Below are 22,180 nucleotides of genomic sequence, written 5' to 3' on the forward strand. Positions count from 1 at the left end.
AACAGGCCTCTTCAGTGGTTGGAGCATCCACATCCCTTTCTAAATCAAAGGAAACTGCAGAGTACTTTGATCAGATGGCAGTGGTGTGCTGGACACTACTGTAATAAATCTGAAAAATAGTGGCTAGTGGAATTACTTTAGGATATGATATAGCAATACTTCCAAAGCAAAAAAAAAAAAGGAATTACGAAAATGCCAAATTAAGGAAGTAGATTTTTGAAATATCCCACAGTATTAGTCCAGATCTCTATTTTTGGTGCATAAGAGAAAAATTATGCTTCACCAGCACTTTTATGCTTGGCTCTTGGAATAATAGGCAAACTAGTGTCTAAATATCTAAGATTACAATTATCAATTTAGGGGGACATACACTTCCCTTAAAATAAATGCAGAAGAAAGATTGCTTAGAACCTTATATACAGTTACAAATATTTTAAAATCAGTTCTAAAGGACACAGACCGCCTGTGTAACGATACTAAGAAGATGAAGTGTACTTACATTTTATTTTTTTTTGGATTAAGATTCTTGCTGTTGCTTTCTGAACTAAATAGCTGAAGTTGATTTATGTCTTTTTTTATCTAATTCTTATGTGAGTACATTACAGTAATCTTGTCAGCTAATCACAAAAGCATGGATTCATTTTTCAGTCTCTGCAACATTTCTAAAAAAAACTCCAAAGGGTTAGTAATATGATTAATATGCTATTTGAAATTTAGAGTCCATTATAATGCCTACATTTTTTATTTCTGGCTTGATTTGTAAAGCTACATAATGGAAGTTTTCGTTTTATTGCTGCCAACTAAACTCAAATTTTTTTTCATTGTTCACTTTAAGGAAATTAATGCTCATCCATTCTGTAGAGCTAGTAAGACATTACATCAAAAGTCTTAGAGCCTCAGGGTCATCCAGCACTGTACATAAGTAAAACTGTGTGCTTTCTGCCCAGCTATGGTAGTTCACCTATGTTTTGAAATAATCTGGGCTCACAGAAGGATGTGGATTAAAAATAATAGTAAAAATGATCCGTGCGGTACACCATATAAAATATAATGGATTCATTGATTTTGTTTCTGTGTTGTAGATGTTCAGATTACTGGTTAGGCTACGCTTGATTCATGTTTTCTCTACAACTAATTATACATATATCAGAGGCTATAGTCTGCCTTTTTCTGAACTTGTGAATGCCAGGTAGGCAGTAAGACTTAACTGGATTGGAAACTGCAAACCTGCAGATTTACCACCAGCGAGTGCCTTGATCTGTGGTTGTAAGTAAGACCTTCACCTGCATGTACTGCATGAAAGATTACTATTGTAAAAATTGATAGATGCTGTAATAAAGGCATGTTGAAATGGATTTCCCTTTGAAGCCTTCTACATATACATATACATTATATATATATATATATATATATATATATATATATATATATTTTAATGGCCGATGGAATTTATTCATTCAGTAATTCATTTTATGAACCTGTTTATAGGTTACTTGGAGTCAGTAGGTATCCTAGCAGCATCTAGGCAGGAAGCAAACCTGGATGAGGCAAGGTGCACTGATTCCAACTATTTCAATGTTGTATCACCCAGTTAACTTGACTGGCATTCCTCAGATCCACAAAAGTAGAGAACCTGCTGAAATCTATGCAGACACAGACAGAACATGCAAATGCCACACAGACAATGCATTTAATAATTTTAGACCTAAGCATTAAGATACATGTTACTATTAGGTTAACATTAATAGCAGAAAGTTGTAGTGGAACAATAATACGAAGGCCACTAAAGTGCATATTATTGCAATACTTTGGTCACAATTTTAATGTCTGTCAAGGTAAAACAGACTCATAGTTTAATGTTGAAAAATGAATTTTTGAGGATACATTTTGAAAAGATCACTTTTGTGAAAGGAATAATCCAGAAATGTCAAGGTGGGATAGACATTTGACTAGTGATGCAGTTCATGTCACTAGGGAATGCTGGCTCATTGCTTGCTAGTCAGAAATGAAAGTAAGGAAGAGTTTCACTGTACTCTTTACATGTAACAATAAACCTGAACTTGATTGCGACTTGAACTCTGAACACTGGAGCTATAACCCCTGTTACCACCATGCTGCATGTCTCTCAGACTGTACTTGAGTACATTTCTTTTAGTTTTCTGGAGTTGGTAACAGTTGTACTTGCTGTCTTCCTGGCTTGCAAGACAGAGTCAGGGGAACCCCACTTTTTCAAGTTTCCTTGAGGCTTCAACAAACAGCTTTACATATGATTTAATCACTCTTTTGACCCAGGAATTATTTTTCCCATTATTTTTATTAACCTTTGGAATTTCTCTTACATTTTTAAGTTTGTTTGATTGCTAACATGATTCTTTCAAAACTGTAGTTTACTTGTCTGTATTTTGTCATCTTGTTAAGTATTCACGTCACCACTTCTTGATCTTGAGAAGATCATTCTTTTTCACCTAGCTGTTTCATAATTAGCCAAAGAAAACACATAAAAATGTAATCTTTGTAATGTGCATCACTGGAGAAAGTGACATATTGGAGTTGTTATTTATTTATTTTTTTTAACTCATGGTGACTTCATATTGAATTAGAGAGCAATGTCCACCACTCAACTTTTTCAAAGTTATATCATATAGCTTTTGTCTTTTACAGATATTTTGGCCATAAAGCATTTGCTTAGAAAGCATATGAGCATTATAATTTGACTGATCACTTTAGCTACAATACAACTTGCTAACACTGCAGCACTGTCTGGGCCAGTCTTAGCATTATTGATGCTTGTTTCTTTCGTGAGAATTCAGTCGGTTTGCTTCTGTTTTAACAGCACTGCCAATCAGTGGTCACACCAGAGGAAAAAAAGCCTACATTCCTTGCAGAGAAAATGGCCAATGTTCGACGGAGAAGGCAGGAGCGACGTACCACGTAAGTGAGCACATTGGAATATATCCGAGATTAGTAGTAGTATTGAACATTGCTATACAAATTCTTGATATTGTGAGTGCTACTTTTACACCTGAATGCTGCCAACTTCATAATTCCTCTGCCCACTATACAGCACATCAGTGTAGCACTCCATTCTGGTGTGTTCAACTTTTTATTTGCCTTAACCAGATATTTATCTATTTTGTTCAATTCATTCATCAATGTGTGTCTGTTTTGAATCCAGTAACTATATATTTACTGGATTGCAAAGTGCTGGAGCCAATCCCAACAACTTGAGGCACAATGAACCAGATCTGAATAGCATGTCAGTCTGTTGGATGTCACACTCCCACCCATTTTATGAGTGAATTTAAATTCAACAGTTAATCAAACATGAGCAGGCAGGGTGCTCAGAGAAAACCAGTGATCACCTTAGTGGAACGTGCAAACTCCAAATGGATGATGATCAGTCTAGAATTCATCCCAAAAATCTGACATTATCAGGAAGCAGTCCAAACTACCATACCACCTTTCCAGCCCAGTTAAGTTTACTTTTTTTCTTATGTAGTACAGTCACCATGTTATACCACCACATAACCATTCACATTTATATATATGGTAATTACCGTATAATAGAACACAACACCATACAATGTATTCATACAAACATAAATGGATAATGAAGATTAAAGTAACCAGCCCTGGAATGATTTGCCAATCTAATATAGAGTTTAATTTTAAAATCGCCACCCAACTTATCAAGCATATAACAATATCTGTTCCTACAGTCATATTTATCTTTTAGAATTTACTCTTTCAAATATTTGCTGGGGATGATTATTGATCTATTAGAACAGTATCTTGAAAACTAACTGCTCAGCCTGTAGTCTAATTCAATCTAGTTCATAATTAAGAAAATGTATAAAATTATTGCTACTGATACTTGGAAAAAGTTATGTGGGATTATGGATTTCTTCCTTTCTTATTTGTTAGGCTGGTTACTGTTGTAGGGTTTTTATAGACTAGTAAACTTGGAATTTTGTTTTTGTATTTCTAATCTCTAGTCTTCGGCATCCTGTTTTAAAATTAATGTATTGCATTATTAAACCAGTGTGAATCTCCTTTCACTATTATCTTTTCTGAGAGGAGCTCCTAATGTGAATTTATCTAGGATGGCTTCATAGCTATAAGGTCTGTATCGATACACCTTTAATTAAGCAATCCTCATTTTATAAAGTGCAAACATAAATGGATAAATATATAGCACCATAAATATATAGCACCATAAGCATCATGTACCTCCCAAAGGCATTTTCTAGAGCAAGCAAGATTAGAATATGTTTGTTGAATAAACAAAACTGATCAGCACAATAATGCAATAACACCAGGTAATATGATGGTCATTTTGTGTTAAATGAAATTGAGTTAAGTATATTAACATATTCTTGTTATTGTAGTAATGTTGTTGGTTGGACATGTAAGTAAGAATTTCATTGTACTCTGTACATGTGACAGTACAACTCCTGCAATACTAATAAATTAAAAAACAGTGAAAATAGTGAAAAAAAATAGCACTGAAAAATTCCAGAAGGATGCTCCAGACTCTTGGGTTTGAATTCTGATCCCAGGCAAAGCCTTTGTGGCCTTTGCATGTTTTGCCAATATTGGATGAGTTTTTCTTTTGCTTCCATGAACACAGGGTTTTTCTCCCATATTAAATACTTTTCTGCATTATGCCCACTGCCCATTGCTATTGGGATAGGCACTGAACTCATGTGTCCCTAATAAGCTATTAACTAATAACTATTGAGAGTAAACATCAAAAGGAGTTTTACAAGCTAAACATTCATCCATCCACTTTCCAGCCCACTGAATCCAAACACAGGGTTATGGGGGTCTGCTGGAGCCAATCCCAGCCAACACAGGGTGCAAGGCAGGAACCAATCCCGGGTAGGGCGCCAACCCACCGCAGGACACACACACACACACACACACACACACCCACCAAGAATTTAGAATCGCCAATGCACCTAACCTGCATGTCTTTGGACTGTGGGAGGAAACCAGAGCGCCCGGAGGAAACTCACGCAGACACGGAGAGAACATGTAAACTCCACACAGGGAGGACTCAGGAAGCGAACCCAGGTCTCCTTATTGCGAGGCAGCAGCACTACCACTGTGCCACCATGCCGCCCAAGCTAAACACAATTAATTACAATATTAAATTGCAAAGATAAGTAAATGATAACAGTTACAGATAAATTAACAGTATTGGATGAATTGGTAAATTTTGGTTAGAGATTTCAAATGTAGCAGATCATGTTATTATAGCATACTTAGCAATTAGTGACAGTACTGTCTCTGTAAATTAATTAAAAATCCAGGTAGAAAAAGAAGGGTTTCCTGCCTGTATCTGAACTTAAGGAGAGTCAGAGTTTTAAATATAGACCTAAGAAGAGAGCTTTAGACCATCAAAGTTATGAAGCTATATTAATACTTGTCAGATGTTTTATAGTGCAATATATATTCCAATATATTAAGGTTGGAAGAGTAAGAACATCAGTGTCATAAGATTTCTTTGTCTAAAGGGTATGTAAATGTAGCACCTCTACAGCAAAACCAATAGTTGTTTAGAGAACTGGGTGTTGCCAGTATAAAGTTGAAGCATGCTGAAGAATTAGACAAACTAGTGATAACATAAATGTTACAAAGAAGTAAAAAACCTTAAGGGGTTATCTAAGAGATCATAGAGTGCTGGATTCAACATTAAGGACTGAGATATAAAGTTACATCCAGTAATGTGCCAGTGGTATAGTGCAAGCGATCACAAAAGGTTGTTCATTATACGGTAATTCCACACTACCTGAAACAATTCTATTAGGAAGCATAAGCATGCACTGATACACCACTCAACGAACTGCCTGAGGATCCCAAACTAGGACCTGAGCACAAATGTGTAACAGGTGACACTTCAGCACCACACATTTTTTTTTTTTTTAATATTTTTATTTTATTAATTTTCATTGTAATCATTCCATACAAACAGATCAATTTATAACCCAACAAATTTGAAGACAAATCAAACCCCACCCCTGAGAAGGAGAGCTTAGCTAAAGGAAAATTGCTTTAAGCTTTTTAATAAGGCAACATTAGACAAAAGAAGGGGAGAAGTAAATATCTATATAAATAAGAGATGGAGAAGGGAGTTAAATGCAATAATAGTTAATTCTCTTATTCTAAAATAATATTGATTAAATCCTGCCATGTTTTGAAAAAATTTTGTACAGATCCTCTAACTGAAAATTTGATTTTTTCCAATTTCAAATAATATAAAACATCGGTTTCCCACTGACTTATAAGAGGAGAATTAGGATTCTTCCAATTTAACAAAATAAGTCTGCGTGCCAAAAGTGTAGTGAATGCAATCACCGTTTGCTTGTCCTTCTCCAATTCCATTCCATCTGGAAGGACACCAAACACAGCTGTTAATGGGTTAGGAGGGATTGTGATACTAAGGCTGTCTGAGAGGCACTTAAAAATTTTTGTCCAAAATGTTGTTAGTTTGGTACAGGCCCAGAACATGTGACCCAGTGAGGCAGGAGCTTGGTTGCAGTGCTCGCAGGTTGGATCCTGCCCTGGAAACATTTTGGACAGTTTTAAGCGAGACAGATGAGCTCGATATATAATTTTTAGTTGAATAATTCTATGCTTTGCGCATATAGAACTCGAGTGAATTCTCTGCTTTGCTACCTTCCACTCCTTTTCTGATATATTGATTAAGAGATCTTCTTCCCAATGTCCTCTTGGATCTTTGAAAGGTAGGGACTCTAATAAGATTTTATATATTGCGGAAATAGTGTTTGTTTCCTCGGAATTGAGCAGTATTTTTTCCAGCATTGTGGAGGGTGCAAGGTGGGGGAAATCGGGCAATTTCTGTTTAACAAAATTTCTAATTTGAAGATAGTAAAAGAAATGTGTAGCTGGGAGGTTAAATTTTGAGCGTAATTGTTCAAAAGATGTAAATATGTTGTCTATATAAAGATCTCTGAGCATTTTAATCCCAAAACTTTTCCAGGTATTAAAAACTGGATATACTTGCGAAGGTTGAAAGAGGTGGTTCTCTTGCAGAGGTGCCACTGATAAAAGATTTTCCATCTTAAAATGCTTCCTAATTTGGTTCCATATTCTGAGTGAGTAAAGCACAATTGGGTTATTAGTATATTTGCGATAACTTTCATTTAATGGAGAGCAGAGCAGGGAATATAAAGAAGTACTACAGGATTTTACTTCTATTGCGGACCAAGCCTGTGTATGTTCATTTATTTGTGTCCAGGTTTTTATGGCTTGTATGTTTGCTGCCCAGTAATAAAACTGAAAATTAGGTAAAGCCATGCCACCTTCTGCCTGAGGTCTTTGTAGGGTCGCTCTTCGGATACGTGGGTGTTTTGAGTTCCAAATGAATGAGGTTATTATTGAATCTAACTGTTTAAAAAACGATTTATTGATATATATTGAAATGTTTTGAAATAAAAAGAGAAGTTTAGGAAGGATATTCATCTTAACAAGGTTAATTCTTCCGGCTAGAGTGAGATGAAGGGTTGACCATCTATGCAAGTCTTTTTTTGCATGGAGTTGAACAGTGTGAGGTTTTTTACATTGGCTGGAGTGCCAATCCTGCCACCAACCCTGCTTGTAGGGCTGGATGCAGGTTAATGTTCTACACAGAGTGGTTAGACCCCAGGTTAAGGGCCTTCCTCAAGAGCCCCAACAGTGTGGAATCGCTTCTGGCATTTATGGGATTCAAACTGGCAACCTTCCGATTGCCGGCACAGATCCCTAGCCTCAGAGCCACAACTCTGCCTAATGCTATTAGAAGATATTCTAAGAGTGTATGATAAATAAGCTAAAGTTAAATAAGTTGTGTAATTTACTGTGTAACTGTTTCTGATGATTGCCCAATTAACAGAAGGTAGATTTACAGTTTGAATGTCAGTACCTTTTAGAAAATTCAATGAGTATTTTATATGTCCTCTTTATTATTTTTCTTCTGTTACACTGAGCAGACTATTGATACTGTGACATAGCTGAAATGAATGCTTTGCCACAGTGTTGGCAATCAAAACAATCATAGGTATCATAAAAGAAATTCATAACAAAATTAATTCTGTATTTGTTGATTTCTATACAAAATACGTAACTAAGGGGTCCACTACTTCACTATTTATCAGGCTACAAAGCTGCTAACTTAATGCACCATAACTATTAGTGAAGTTAAACAGGCCCTATCTAGTTTGTAAAAAGGTAAAATCTCTTGCTATGGAAATTATTTTGCTTCCTTCTTGATTTTCTCTGTTAATTGCAAATTTTTGACATTTTTCAAGTTTTTCAGGTTTTCATTCAAAATGTAATATTAAATAAAGGGCACTTGAATGAAGAAATAATACTTGAAAAAGAATACATCTATTTAATAAACACAGTAATCTAACATAAAATGGCACTGTGAAAAACTTAAACAGTTAAAATGATAATTTGAGTTAGCTGATTAAACAAAGCCTTGCTTGCTTATAGGCAATCACAGAGCTGGACTGACATTTACAATCAGTTGGAGCTTTCCTGGTGGCCTGCTGCATGGCCTGGCCTGGCATTTAGAGCAACCAGTGAAATAAACTAATGGTGAAATGATATAATGTTATTATACCGGAAAATGAGCAGACATCATTGCTCTGTAGTGGGCACAAATCCTTTCGGTTTAACATTGGAGGGTTTCTTTTCTGGTTTCTGTTTGGATGGTTTCTTGTTTTTGTTCAAGTCAAGTTTTGACTTTGCATGCGTCTTGCGCTTTGACAGCTAAACAGTAGTGCTATGATGAGAGGTGCATAAATCTTGTGCTTTTGTGATTAAAGTTATATATTACGATTGTTTAAAAGTTTATAATATGCTTTGAATTATATTTGGATGTTGTATGGGTGTTGGTACTTGTTCCTGTGTATTTATTTTGTTTTATTTTTGTTTCAAATTTTAATGAAGTGTAGCGTATGGTTACATATTTAACGTTTTTCTGGTCCTTTTTCCCTCAGAGTGACTGAATAGGCTACATAAAATGTTTCATAGTCTTTTATTTACTAAGTGCATTCTTTAAAAAATGCTTGACAGAATTCTGTGGCACCGAGACATTTTTGAGTCTTTTATCTATTGAAGAAATTCAAAGTGGTCTTTTTTGACCAACACTTCAAACTTTGTGGAAGAGTATTCAGCATATTCCAGACACTGACAGAGGCTGTGTAGATTCCAGACTTACAGTTGAAAATGCAAATGTAATCTATGCACTGTGGATTTGACTGACAACTACCTTTTGTGGTTCAGTGCCTTTTGCACATGTGTTTTGATATAAATATTATAGAACTACATGGTTTATTTATTTATGAAGTGTTTACATTTATGAAGTGTTGTTCCACACTTTATCAAAGGTTGTCTTCAGACTACTATTTAAGAATGAAATGTTTTTGTGTAAAAGCTGAATCTGCTGTCTCCTCATTCATAGAAAATTTCAAGACAGAATGGTGTTTGTTGGTTTTTTGAGTCTGTGCCTGTATAAGAAAACTGATGTGCTGTATATTGTGTGGCCTGGGTTAGACTTGGGATTCCCGGCCTGAATAAGCTTCCCATTCCGGCACAGCAGTCATGTACAGTCTGAACTCATTTATTTGATCCTTAAAATCAGAATGAGTTGCTAGCACCAAGATAATAATAATTCATTACATTTATTTAGCGCTTTTCTCACTACTCAAAGCGCTCTCCACACATATCCAACATGTACATAAAATTCTTGAAGAGATCAGGGGGAAAAAATCTTTTATATCTATCAGTCTGGAAAGGGCTACAAAGCCATTTCTAAGGTGTTGGGAACTTTTATGAACCACAGTAAGAGCCATAATATCCTAATAAAAACAGCTGTAACAGTAGTGAAACTTCTCAGAAGTGAACAGCCTGCCAAAGTTACTCCTAGGATGCAGCATAAAATCATCCAGGAAGTCACAAAGGTTTATAAAAACAAAGCAAATCAATAATCAGAATGGGTAAAATTAACCACATTTTTGGCACTATTGTGCCTGAATTACATACCCAAAAGTGAATGGCTATTTATTCTGCTTATGTAATAAAGGAGCTGCAAATGACTGAAAAGTAGTGAGTACAGCACTCCAATTTTTTAAAAGAAAGACTTTATATGAATAAAAAACTTTGTTTAATACCATATCAACTAAAAATATACAAACATTAGGCATCCAAAAAAAAAAAAGGATTTTACAGTATATAACCAAGACGTTTTACAATGCACAGCCCTGGAATCAATTGTCTTTTGTGCCACAGTCCGTCAGGTATCATTGTACCAAGTTTACATTTATTTTCCCATAGCATTGCAAAGTTATACTGTTTGGCACAATGTGTCCCCCTTTTATGGAAATATTTTATGTCCTATTTTGGAAATATTTAGTATTTGGCACCTAAACAATCTCTCAAATAAGTGTCGCAATTGCAGTTGTTTTTAAATATACTGTATATACTTCATATATATTGTGGCAGACGGCCAGGGGCCTTGCCCAGTTGGGACACCCTTCTGATGAGAGGACCAGGGGAGGGGACATGTCAACCGCAGTACCTCTCCTGGAACACGAGAGGGCAGCCCCCCTGGATGTCAATGGGACCACAGGCTTGGAACTTGGAAGCTTAACCCTGCTGGGGCCCATGGCCACTGACATGGTGTGCCTGGACAGCTCCGGAACCTTGGACTGCAGCACTTCCGCCACACCTAGAAGTGCTGCCAGAAGAGGATCGGGGAGCACCTGGAGCACTTCAAGGTGTGGTATGAAAGAGGCCGCCTCACTCCATTCGGGGAGCCGGAGTCGGGAGGTGGAGGACAGAGCTTGCGAGGAGAGGAGTGGTGGTGGCAGAAGAAATAAAGAAAGGAAAAGAATTTTTTTTTTACCTAATGGTTCTTTACTGTTTCTTATTATAGAATACAAACTGATCACAAAACCCATGATGAGTAATAATGTAATGTAACGTATGGTAGCGAACATTTCTGAAATGTCACTAATTGGAAAAATACAAGTATTGCCTGTAGACCTAACTCACAGTAGTTTAACAAGTGTGGAAACAATTCTAGTCATTCTATGCCTGTTTATGTGTTTACACCCACCTTCTGTCCTTACGATTATGACTCTGGTTATCAAATAAGTAACTGATGTTGGTCCTCTCTCTTTATAGAGAGGGTGGTATCCCCAAGTCTGGGCTTGTCGTTTGGGAACCAACTGAAGAGTTTCTGAAGGGCAGCCATGTCCTTAATACTCCAGTACAAACGATGCACGTTATGGCAGATCTTGGCCCATATGGCAAGTAAGTACAATGTTATGTCCAATCTGCTTAGCCTGAGCAAATGTGTCCCCTTTCTAAAACCATGTAAGCCATCTTAGTCTTTTGATAAGTTTTAGTCAGCAATTCTAGTGAAAGCCTTATTAGATTGGTTTCAGGATGTTTCTCTCAGAATGATTTCTTATTTAATTCTAGACTGGGCCTGCGAGAGAATGAGTATGTTCTATGTACCATCAGAGTGGACAGTAATGGTGTCATCACCGTGAAACCTGATTTCAACAGCAACAAGGAACCTTATAGGCAAGTTTGTTGTTCTTTCTGAAATATGAATACACGAGTAGAACAGAGCAAAGCAGTCTAAACAACAATTGCAAAACTTTTCTTTATTCCCTGGGCAACACATATTATGGACAGTGCAGAGATGCATCTCTTTGTTGTTCATCGTGGCAGTCATCTTTAAAACTATCCTTATTTGTCCACCACTCTCGCATTTATCCAATACTGTGAGGTTTTTTATATTTTTGTTTAATTTTGAAATTAGGATTGTTGGAGTACTTTATATATACTAGCTTGCAATATCTGGTCTTGTTTGGAAGAAAACATCACCATCTAACGGTTGACATATTACAAAGTAGTAAAACAAAGTAACAGTTTGCACATTTTATTTAACACATATGTACATTGTTTTTCATTTTAAATTTTCAGATAGGGTCAACAATTTTCACTTTTTCCATTTTCCATTTTATTTTTGTCTGTTGGAAATGAGTACAGTACCTAAGTTAAAACCCTCTATATTGAAATACTGTCCTTTAAGTTCAATTATGGATGTCACAAAGACATGATATACTGAAAAGATGGATTTAGATATGCCTTTTTGGAATTATTACTTTAAAGTGTTTCACTGTTTCTCAGTTCTGGACATAGTGCATACTGTATATTAACAAATAGTTATGAGAGATAAATGCATTTTCAAATTTAAATATTAATTAAGGGGTATGCAGAAATTTCCTATTGTCATCTTTTTTTTAGCTCATAACATTAGAACAATTTTAATGAGAACTGGCCATTCATCTCAACAAAGCGCACCAGACCTATTCCCCTAGTTTTTCCAAAACGTTCCTGAAGTGCCACACTCTGCCTTGTTACTTGGAAATTTATTCAGTTTGTGTATGGTTCTTTGTATGAAGAAAAACTTTGTAACATTTGCACAAAATCAACGCATTTACAAGTTTCCATCTGTGTTCCCATGTTTATATTTAAAGTAGTAACTTGAATCCACCATGCCTCATGACTATACTGTAATAATCTCCTTTAAGCTTGTTTTTTTGATACTTTAAATAAGATGCATAATGACACTGTTGTCTGCATTGGGTATCTAAAACACACTACTAAAAAATCAAGCCCCTATCCCTACTACTGTCTAGTCAAATCTAAATATCCACACTAAGATGTGGCTTATTATCTTAACTGAAAAAGACATTCATTCAAATCCTGGTTTACACAAATGACAATGCTCCCTGTTTAATGTGTTTGCCTATCCTTCCTAAAAAATGTGTAACCTTTATATGGTATACTCCTCTCAATCTTTATTATTTAGCTAGATGTCTGCTGTTGCTATGATATCGTATTTATGAATACCTACGTAAATCTAAACTCACTTGTTTTATTTCTGAAATTTAATAATTCATTACATTTATATAGCGCTTTTCTTAGTACTCAAAGCGCTATCCACACAGGGAGGAACCGGGAAGCGAACCCACAATCTTCCACAGTCACCTTACTGCAAAGCAGAATTTATAGCATTATAGCAAGCAATTTTTAATGTATTAGCTATATTACTACAGCTTTCTACCTGTGGGCTAGAAATTTACAGCATATCTTGTATATTTGTATTTATACTGCTGTCTGTCCTTTAATGTTTAATGTGAATAAACTTGGCCTGTCCTAAACTCCCAAACAACCCCTCACCTTCCGTTTCTGTAGTTTAAACGTTCCTCGACAAACCAATTTGGTTTGGTCTTACATTTACATTTATTTGCTTAGCAGACGTTTTTATCCAAAGTGACTTACAAAAGAGGTAAACAATCAAGTAATATTAGGCTAGGGCCTGTTTTCTCAATACACTGATGCCTGTCCAGTTCATATGTATCCCATCACTGCTGAACACATCCCATCTGTTCCAGAAGGAGCCCCAAAATCCTAAAAATAAGCTTAATAGTGGTGTGGTGGATTCTAACATTCTAACCATTCTAAAATCAGAGCTGGAAAATGTTGGTGTTTTAGCAAGTAATCATGCTGATGCATTTAAAAAACCTAAAAAGAATTTTGCATTCAAACTTCACATGTCATCGTAATGAGACCGTATTTGCCCATGTGGGAATTGCAGCTAGTGTTCTTGAGCCCTTTTATTGTATTTAAAACAGTGAGTTTGTTGATGTTAGGATTTTGGCATTTACTGTCAGTCCTTCTCAAGTTCAAAATGCTTCTGCCAAAATATGAGCAAGATCCTAATTATGGGATCACTTTAATCACTTTCCTCAAATGAGAAATATTTGCCTTCATTTGTGTTAATTAGGTTGAAGTTGTAACTCTCATTTTTAAATGTTTACCAAGTCTTACTTTTATTTATTATTCATTAATTTAATAATTTATTATTCAGACATTTAATTCTTGGGTTACTGTTTTAGTTAACTTGATAATTAAGGATTAAGAGGAACCAAGAGCTGTATTTAGAGTCTTTGCTTGTTTTTATAAACCAGCTAATTTAAGACTAACATGAAATAACATGGAAAACAAACAGCTCTTCGAATAACTTGGTCTCAAACTTACTCTGAAAGAAAATAATAAAACAATGCATAACTGAAAAGTAATTTTCAGTTCTGGTCCACAAACTATTTTAACTACATTCTCATTAATGGAAAAATCTAGAATGTTGAAATGTTAAATGCAACTGAATGAGAGCAGTATTCAGCCATATGATAATATTAGCTGTGTTACCCGGTTCCGACCATCTTTGGGTCTCAGTTATTGTACCATTGATTAATTGGATGTTTCAGAAGTACTATGCAGTTAAGTGCTTTTCTGTATACAATATTTGTATTTTTTCATTTGCCAGGAGCTAATATCACTTGAGCTGGTTACTTTTGAACATGCTATGGTGCATACATTTTGAAAAACAGCATCTCCATCAGCTATAGAAGAAATTGCAGTTCCATCATGGCTTGGGTTAATTGGTTTTTTAAAATTTTAAACTTAATTTTTTTTTTTTTTTTTTTACTTCAAACAGCACTTTGATTGGTGTTATGAACTTAATGGTATTATGCAGGTAGACAACAGTGTTCACTTTTTCAAAAACACAAGGGTATGCACTGATGTAAATTGTAGTGTAATCAGTTTATTTCATATTTATTGTCACATGTGTGCACCCCTGGTATGCTGAAGCGTCCAATAATGCTGTGCAATATTTTTTTCTGTTTCTAACTGCACTCGTTTCACTGAGGGGACCCCCTTTCCGCTCACTATTCTAATCACACTTAATTCATGAAGGGGGAAACCCTCCCTCTCTTCAAATGCTGTCTGTGGGTTGCCAAGGAACTTAAGTTAAAACTGGGTCCCAAGGCCAGAAAGGTTGAGAGACACTGCACTAAGATAAACGAAGTGATCTGACAACACAATGAACTTTATCTCAGAGTAGTTGAGGAAAAAAGAAAAAAAATGAAGCACTTGCTACATTTGATGACATGTCACTTTTATCAATGTTCATATTTCAGCTTTGTGATCGCTGATGAAGTTTTCTGGAGCGGTGCATTGGGTGATGTGTGTTGTAGTCCCCACTTTGGCATTTGCATAAGGTTGCAGATAAGATGGAGGGGGGGTGGTGGTAATATATATTAAATACCTTTCTAAATGGATCAGTTGCGTGAAATTGACTACTCTCACAGCCACTGCATCTGGCAAGCACTTGCTAAAAACATCTTCTTCAAGCTTCTCCAAACTTTGCTCCTTTCATTTCGCTTTCACAGATAGCCTTCATTTGCATAAACTGGCACACCCCATTTCTCTGTGCAATCACTCTCAGCACTGTGGCAAACTGGGTGACAATAGCCCACTCGCTAGAGCATCAGTAATGACAAATATCAACCAATAAAAAAATTGTCAGGTAATTTTCTTTTTTCTTCAATGTCATCAAATTTCAATGAAATTCATCAAGGCATTTTTGAGATTTTTGGGTATTTGGTTTTTGTGGGTTTTTTTTTTTTACCACTTGGGTTTTTTTTAACACTAAATATTGAGATATCGAAGCGTCCTTTCGTAGTTGATACCTACTGCCTATATATATATATATATATATAGTTGTTTAATTAACAAAATCAGCTTCAAATTAAAAACAATTGTAAAGCAAAACCCAACAGTTAATGTGCTGTTGTATGAGTCTTACATCTCTGATTCAAAGTCTTAGGCATTTATTGAATAGCATATCTATCTTTATATATTTTAACATATTTTTATGTTACTATTGACTTGCTACTAAAATGGTACAGTGATTAGGTCTGCTGTCTCAAACCTCCATGAGAATGAGTTTATATTGAAGTATGGTCACTATGTATGTGGAGTTTGAATGTTCTTCTTGTATATATAGGCATTTTGTTTTTGAATTTTATTCCTACATTTCTCTGATTTACATATTAGGTTGATTGATGCTCAAGAATGCAAAGTGTGAGTAAATTCTGCTGTGAATGAACATTCTGTCTGGGATCTGTCCCTGCCTTGTGCCACTACTATGACGATACGTACTGGTGCCCTTTGATCCTGAATTTACATTCAGCAAATTTAGAAAATGGATGGATGAATTGCTTACTGAGTTAGACACGTGTTTTGATTTTGTTTCTTTTAATGTCACATACATATTTTTTGATGATGTGAAGTGTGCTGTATAAATAAAATAACTTGTTTTCTACTGTGATAACAAGGCTGGAGACAGCAGGTGATAAAAGGGAGCTATGGAGATACACTATGGAGAATGTGTCTACTGGACTCAATGCAGAGGAACAAGACCGAGAACAACGTGTTTACAGGGATGTAAGTAATGTTATGTAAGTGAGGTGCAGGAACAGATAAGAAAGTGCACCCATTGTTGAAGTTATGATCTTAATTGTGTGATTATTGACTTTTTTTCTTAGCTGTATTCCCGACACAAAGAATACCTGAGCAGCCTCGTTGGACAGGATTTTGAGATGGTAAGCCATTCATTTCTATCTGTTATTCAGGTGTTGTACTGTTGACTTTTCTCTACATATCTATTATTCAGTAAGCTATATTGTTGTTCTACCTCAACTCGCTGGTGAGCTGTCTAGCAGATTAATAATCAAATTACATAAATTTTTCCCTTTTCATGATTTTGATTAGACAGGGCAACATTGTTTATAGCACACATACTTGAGGACCAGATAACAGACTTAAGATTTTTATTTTTGTGGTCTGAGCTGTTCTTTTCACATGATGCCTATTTTTTTTATCTTTTGTTGATGGCTAGCTCTAAAATCCCATGTGCTCATCAAGGCCACATTGTTATAAGCCTCTACCTTTTCTGTCAAGCTGCAGATAGTGTGAAAAATCAATGCTATATTTTTAACAAAGTTAAATGTTCATGCATCAATTACTATGTTATCTATACTATTTCTATTACAGTATTATCTATACATCATAATACTGTAGTATATGATTCTCAGTTGATAAGAAGATTTTGAGGATTTCTGCCGTCACACAAGTTTATGTAAGTTAAGCAGTGTAGATACATTCTCTGGTGTGAGTGTGTTTTTTGTGTGAGTAATAAGGTCTTGAAGAAGACTGTAAATCCTACTAAAATCTAATATATACAATTAGCTGGGGGTCATACTACTAGATAATTCCTGGAATTAAAGAGAATTAATAACTGCTTAAAATCTCTTTTGAAGCATTGTGAAGTAGTAGCTAGTACTGCTGCTTCACATACTGTACTGGGTTGAAATTCTTACTTGGAAGCTATCTGCCTAGAGTCTGATTGATATTGTCAGGTCTGTGTGCAGGTCAGATTAAATTGGCCAAGCATGTTAGACTGTACCCTATATTGGGTCCAGCCCCCGGGTTTTGCTTCTTGCTTTGTATACAAAACATCTGGGATAATCTCTGGTCCATCACAATCCTACTATTTATTAAGTTGGTTCTGAAATGAATGAATGGAAGGGTGTATGAAATCTGTTAATATCGTGCACTTATGCATGAGGTGTACCACTAGTTGGACACGGCCATATTTCTAAGTTGTTTGTGTATGTTGTAATATATCCACAAGTCAATCAAAAGCAATAACGGTATTTTTTACATACCCAAGGGTGTCACCTTTCAAATGAATAGTACATATCCAAGTTTTCTGCTGTCTTTCATTTGTAAAACTAGGGGGATTTGCCCCCTGCTCGCTTCGCTCGCCAACCCCCATGTTTGGTTTTCCAGATACACACTTTTTTTTTCTTTGAATTGTTGCTATTTCATTAGTTTCACTTTTATTTCAGAACTTCTTTAAAAACAATATTTGGAATCTTTCGAGTCCCAACATGCTGAATCTTTTAAATGAGGTCCGTGAGACATGTGTTTAATGACTTTGTACCATAATTCAGGATAGGTTTCCAATAAATGCTTGTGAGGTAAACCCCGTTTTTGAAATTCTCTGACTTAAACTTCAAAGCCTTACATTATTTACATACTTCAGACATATCACCTATGTCCATATATTCGATTTCTATTCGCCTTTTCGTTATTTATATGGCCAATCTCTTTTGTCTTGCGGGTCTTTTAAGTGTCTTCCGTGATCTTCATGTAAACATCACGTCTTGTCTCCCTAGTCATTCTCTCCCAGGATTTTTTTCATAATAGAGAGATACGCAACTTGCACACATATATGCTGCGGCAAGCAGCACATCATAGCTGAGTGAATCTGCTTTTTTCAGAGATCCCACTTATGTCAAGCCATATATAGTGAAAGAATCATACCACTGTATAGCTGAGATTCACACCTTTCCTTTGTGTAGTTGTCTATGATTGTTCTTGTCACAGCTGTGCATAAAAGGGAGGAAATATATTGTACATGCAATAGCTAATCTTTATGCATTGTTATTTACAAACTGGTGTGAGAGTGCATGTGGATTGTTTGGTTAATGTGCAGTAACATTTGAAGTTTGTACAAGGTCCTAGAAAAGTTACGGGATGCGAGTGATACGCAATATGAAGATCTTGAGTCACTGTTTTGACTATATTGAGAATGACATTTTGCTGAAGGACAATGCAATGCTTGATTTTTGAGTACTGCTTAATTTAACTCTGAAGAGTTGCAGAGTGCAGTTTTACCATTCAAGAATCATGGTTTCAGTTACCACATCTGTATGCTGTCTGCTGCATGTTCTGCCTAGGTTAGTTTTCTGAGCAGTGCTCTTCTAGTTTCAGCTTCTAAGCTACACCCACTCGAAGTTTCATGTGAGTACCCCGCCTCGCACCATGTGATTGAATGTTACTGACTGTGTGAACTTTCAATGGGGACCGCTCTTTGATCAAATGTATTTGTATCGTGCTACGCCACTGCTTGCTGTTTTCACATGGGTACCCGCCCAAAATTGTCTCACTGAATCACACCGCTTAAACTTCACAGAGGATCACTCTTTGATCAAATTCCACTGAATCACGTAATGCCACCACTTGCAGTTTCATGTGGGGAACTCCCCTCTCCGCCCTACATACTTAAATTGAATGTCAGTCTAGTATTTCTGAGTATGGCAGTTTTCAACTTACTGTATGTACCAAAAATATGCTGTTTAGGTTGATTGGACACAGTGTGAATGGTTTAGGTGCATGCTTGTGACTGTCACCCAGGGCTGGAAGAAGCTGGCATGAAAGTGTATGTATGTGCTTAGTTTATTCCAGACATGAATGCAAGAAAAAAGCAACAACAAAGTTAAATAAATAAATAAATAACACACTAAACTTCTATGGGGAACTGCAACAGAAGGCAGGAGAACATGTATGAATTGCAGCGCACTAACCCCAATCTACTGTACTGTGTAAAATATCAGGTTTGTATGTGTTTAGTGGTAAACAGAAATTGTTTCAAAGACTAGCATGAAAAATAATTTAGAAAATAAATGTTTGAATGTGTACATAATAGTGTCTGTGTGTGTGTGTGTATGTACATACACATAGATACATGGTGCCTTGCGAAAGTATTCATCAGTGTTTGGCCTGTTTTGTTGCATTACAACCTGTGTAGGTATTCACACCCCAAAGTCAAAACTTATAGAGCCACCTTTTGCTGAAATTACAGCTGCAAGTAACTTGGGGAATGTCTACATTGACTTTGGACATCTTGCCACTGTGATTATAACCCATTCCTCAAGGCAAAACTGCTCCAACTTCTTCAAGTTAGATCAGTTTGCATTCTTCTTTAAGCCATGCCACAGATTCTCAATTGGATTGAGGTGTGGGCTTTGACTACAACAACAACAACAACAACAACATTTATTTATATAGCACATTTTCATACAAAAAGTAGCTCAAAGTGCTTTTACATAATGAAGAGAAGAAAAATAAAAGACAAAATAAGAAATTAAAATAAGACAACATTAGTTAACATAGAAAGGAGTAAGGTCCGATGGCCAGGGTGGACAGAAAAAACAAAAAAAAACTCCAGAAGGCTGGAGAAAAAAATAAAATCTGCAGGGGTTCCAGGCCACGAGACCGCCCAGTCCACTCTGGGCATTCTACCTAACATAAATGAAATAGTCCTCTTTGTAGTTTGGGTTTTTCACGGAGTCACTTGATGCCGATGGTCATACAGACTTCTGGCTTTTAATCCATCCATCATTGTTGGAACATCATGGGGCTTTGGGTAGATGGTGGTGACTAGCCCATTCCAAGACATTTAAATGTTTCCCTTTAAGCCACTCCAGTGTGTAGCTTTCGCAGTATTTTTAGGGTCATTGTCCTGCTGGAAGGAGAACTGTCGTTTCAGTCTCAAATCTCTGGCAGACTGAAACAGGTTTTCCTCAAGAATTGTGGAAATTATATTTAGTGCCATCCATCTTTCTTCCTGTCCTGTTCAGTTTTCCTACCCCTGCTGATGAAAGATATTCCCACAGCATGATGCAGCCACCACCATGCTTCACTGTGGGAAAGGTGTTTTCAGGTTGATAGGAAGTGTAGGGTTTGTTTTTCCCATGATGTCCAAAAAGTTCAATTTTTGTCTAATGTGACAAGAGAACCTTCTTCCATGTGTTTGGGGAGTCTGCTACATTCTATTGGGCAAAGTCCAAACTGGCTTTGTTATTTTTTTATTCAAGCAATGGCTTTTTTCTGGACACTCTTCCTTCCATAAAGCCCTGCTCTGTAGAGTGTACGGCTTAAAGTGGTCCAATGGACAGACTTCTGAAGTTACTTTGTTAGACCTGATGTTATTTAGGGGATTCATAGCAAAGGGGATAAATACATATGCACTCACAACTTTTCAGTTTTTACTGTTTTATATGTATACACCTGCGGTGGGTTGGCACCCTGCCCGGGATTGGTTCCTGCCTTGTGCCCTGTGTTGGCTGGGATTGGCTCCAGCAGACCCCCGTGACCCTGTGTTCGGATTCAGCGGGTTGGGAAATGGATGGATGGATATGTATACACAAGGTATTTTATTTTCATTCCACTACAACAATTTGCACTGTATTGTGAAATCCATTACATAAAGTCCAATTAAAAATGCATTTTAATTCCAGATTGTAATGCGACAAAACAGGACACTGAGGGGATATATATAATATATATATATATATATATATATATAAAATACATTTTTTAATCTGTAAAAAATAAAATCTAACTGAAATATTTGTTTTGAGAGATTATTTAGATGCAAGAGAGTAAGTGTTTCCAGAAAGGGACACAATGTTTCCAAAACTCTTTTATCAAACAGTATAATTTTGCAATGCTATGGGATAATTGTGTTGTAAAGTTAGGCATTTTCAATACATTTTTAAAAATACATAGCCCATCTTAGAGTTTTATAATTAACCTGTGGCACATAGAGCACCGGAAAAGAAAAGCCTAAAAACTTACCGAATACATCCTTTTTTAATCAGTATAAGAAACCATGCCTTCAGTGTTTCCAGCCAATGTATATAACAACAAAAGAGATCTCGAAATATTCACTTTATGGCATATTTTATTTACTTTGGTGATACCAGTAGCTTTCCTGGGAGGAGTACTTGCACAAATACGTAAGTAAATCAACACAATACTAAGCACATGACATGAACAGTTCACTATGATTTTGTCTTTCAAGAGGAAACCATGCTCCTGGAGATGAAAGTCTGTTGTGGAAAAAGACAAAGATTGAGCTAGCTGGGATAGCTGGTCTTCTTTAAAAATGGCTGAATCTCATATTATTGGTGTTGTTTTGATCAGAATTGATAAGTACAAGTTAGTTTACAATGTGTGTGTATTCTCAAGATGCAAATCAATGCTTGACAACTTTCTTGATTTGAAAAATAGATGTTTTTGGTAAGTTTTTAGACTTTTGTTTTCTAGGCGACCCATGCCCCATGAGGTTTCATTATAAAAATCCAGGAGTGACTACATATTTTTAAATATTTATTTTTAAAACAAGCTTAACTTTTGAACAAAATCATGCATGGCAAATACATAAATACAGTACCATGTCTGTGAAAAAATAACTTTAACTTGAAAAATACCAAGCTTAGTCTTTAAGAATTGCAGTGTTCCATCAGAAGACGTAACAAATGCATCAGTTGATAAAGACACAGTTTAGGTTAAAGAGGCCATGAAGCCTGTCTGAACACTTCTTAACTGCAGC

At 36.0% G+C, this 22,180-nt stretch overlaps 1 protein-coding gene across 2 annotated transcripts in view; it reads left to right on the top strand.

The window, feature by feature from the left end:
• The window catches only part of mks1 (MKS transition zone complex subunit 1), a 92,106-nt gene that overhangs the window by 60,614 nt on the left and 9,312 nt on the right, over positions 1-22,180 (top strand). The window contains exons 5-9 of one of the 2 annotated variants that reach the window (XM_028806942.2): positions 2,834-2,931; positions 11,197-11,325; positions 11,497-11,601; positions 16,272-16,380; positions 16,482-16,538. The exons of the other annotated variant lie outside the window; for it this stretch is intronic. Coding sequence (XP_028662775.1) covers positions 2,834-2,931; positions 11,197-11,325; positions 11,497-11,601; positions 16,272-16,380; positions 16,482-16,538 — 498 coding nt within the window. The remainder of the gene's footprint in view (positions 1-2,833; positions 2,932-11,196; positions 11,326-11,496; positions 11,602-16,271; positions 16,381-16,481; positions 16,539-22,180) is intronic. 2 annotated transcript variants of the gene reach the window in all.

Source organism: Erpetoichthys calabaricus, chromosome 8 (genome assembly GCF_900747795.2).
Source record: "Erpetoichthys calabaricus chromosome 8, fErpCal1.3, whole genome shotgun sequence".
In the NCBI taxonomy this organism is placed as follows: Eukaryota; Metazoa; Chordata; class Cladistia; order Polypteriformes; family Polypteridae; genus Erpetoichthys; species Erpetoichthys calabaricus.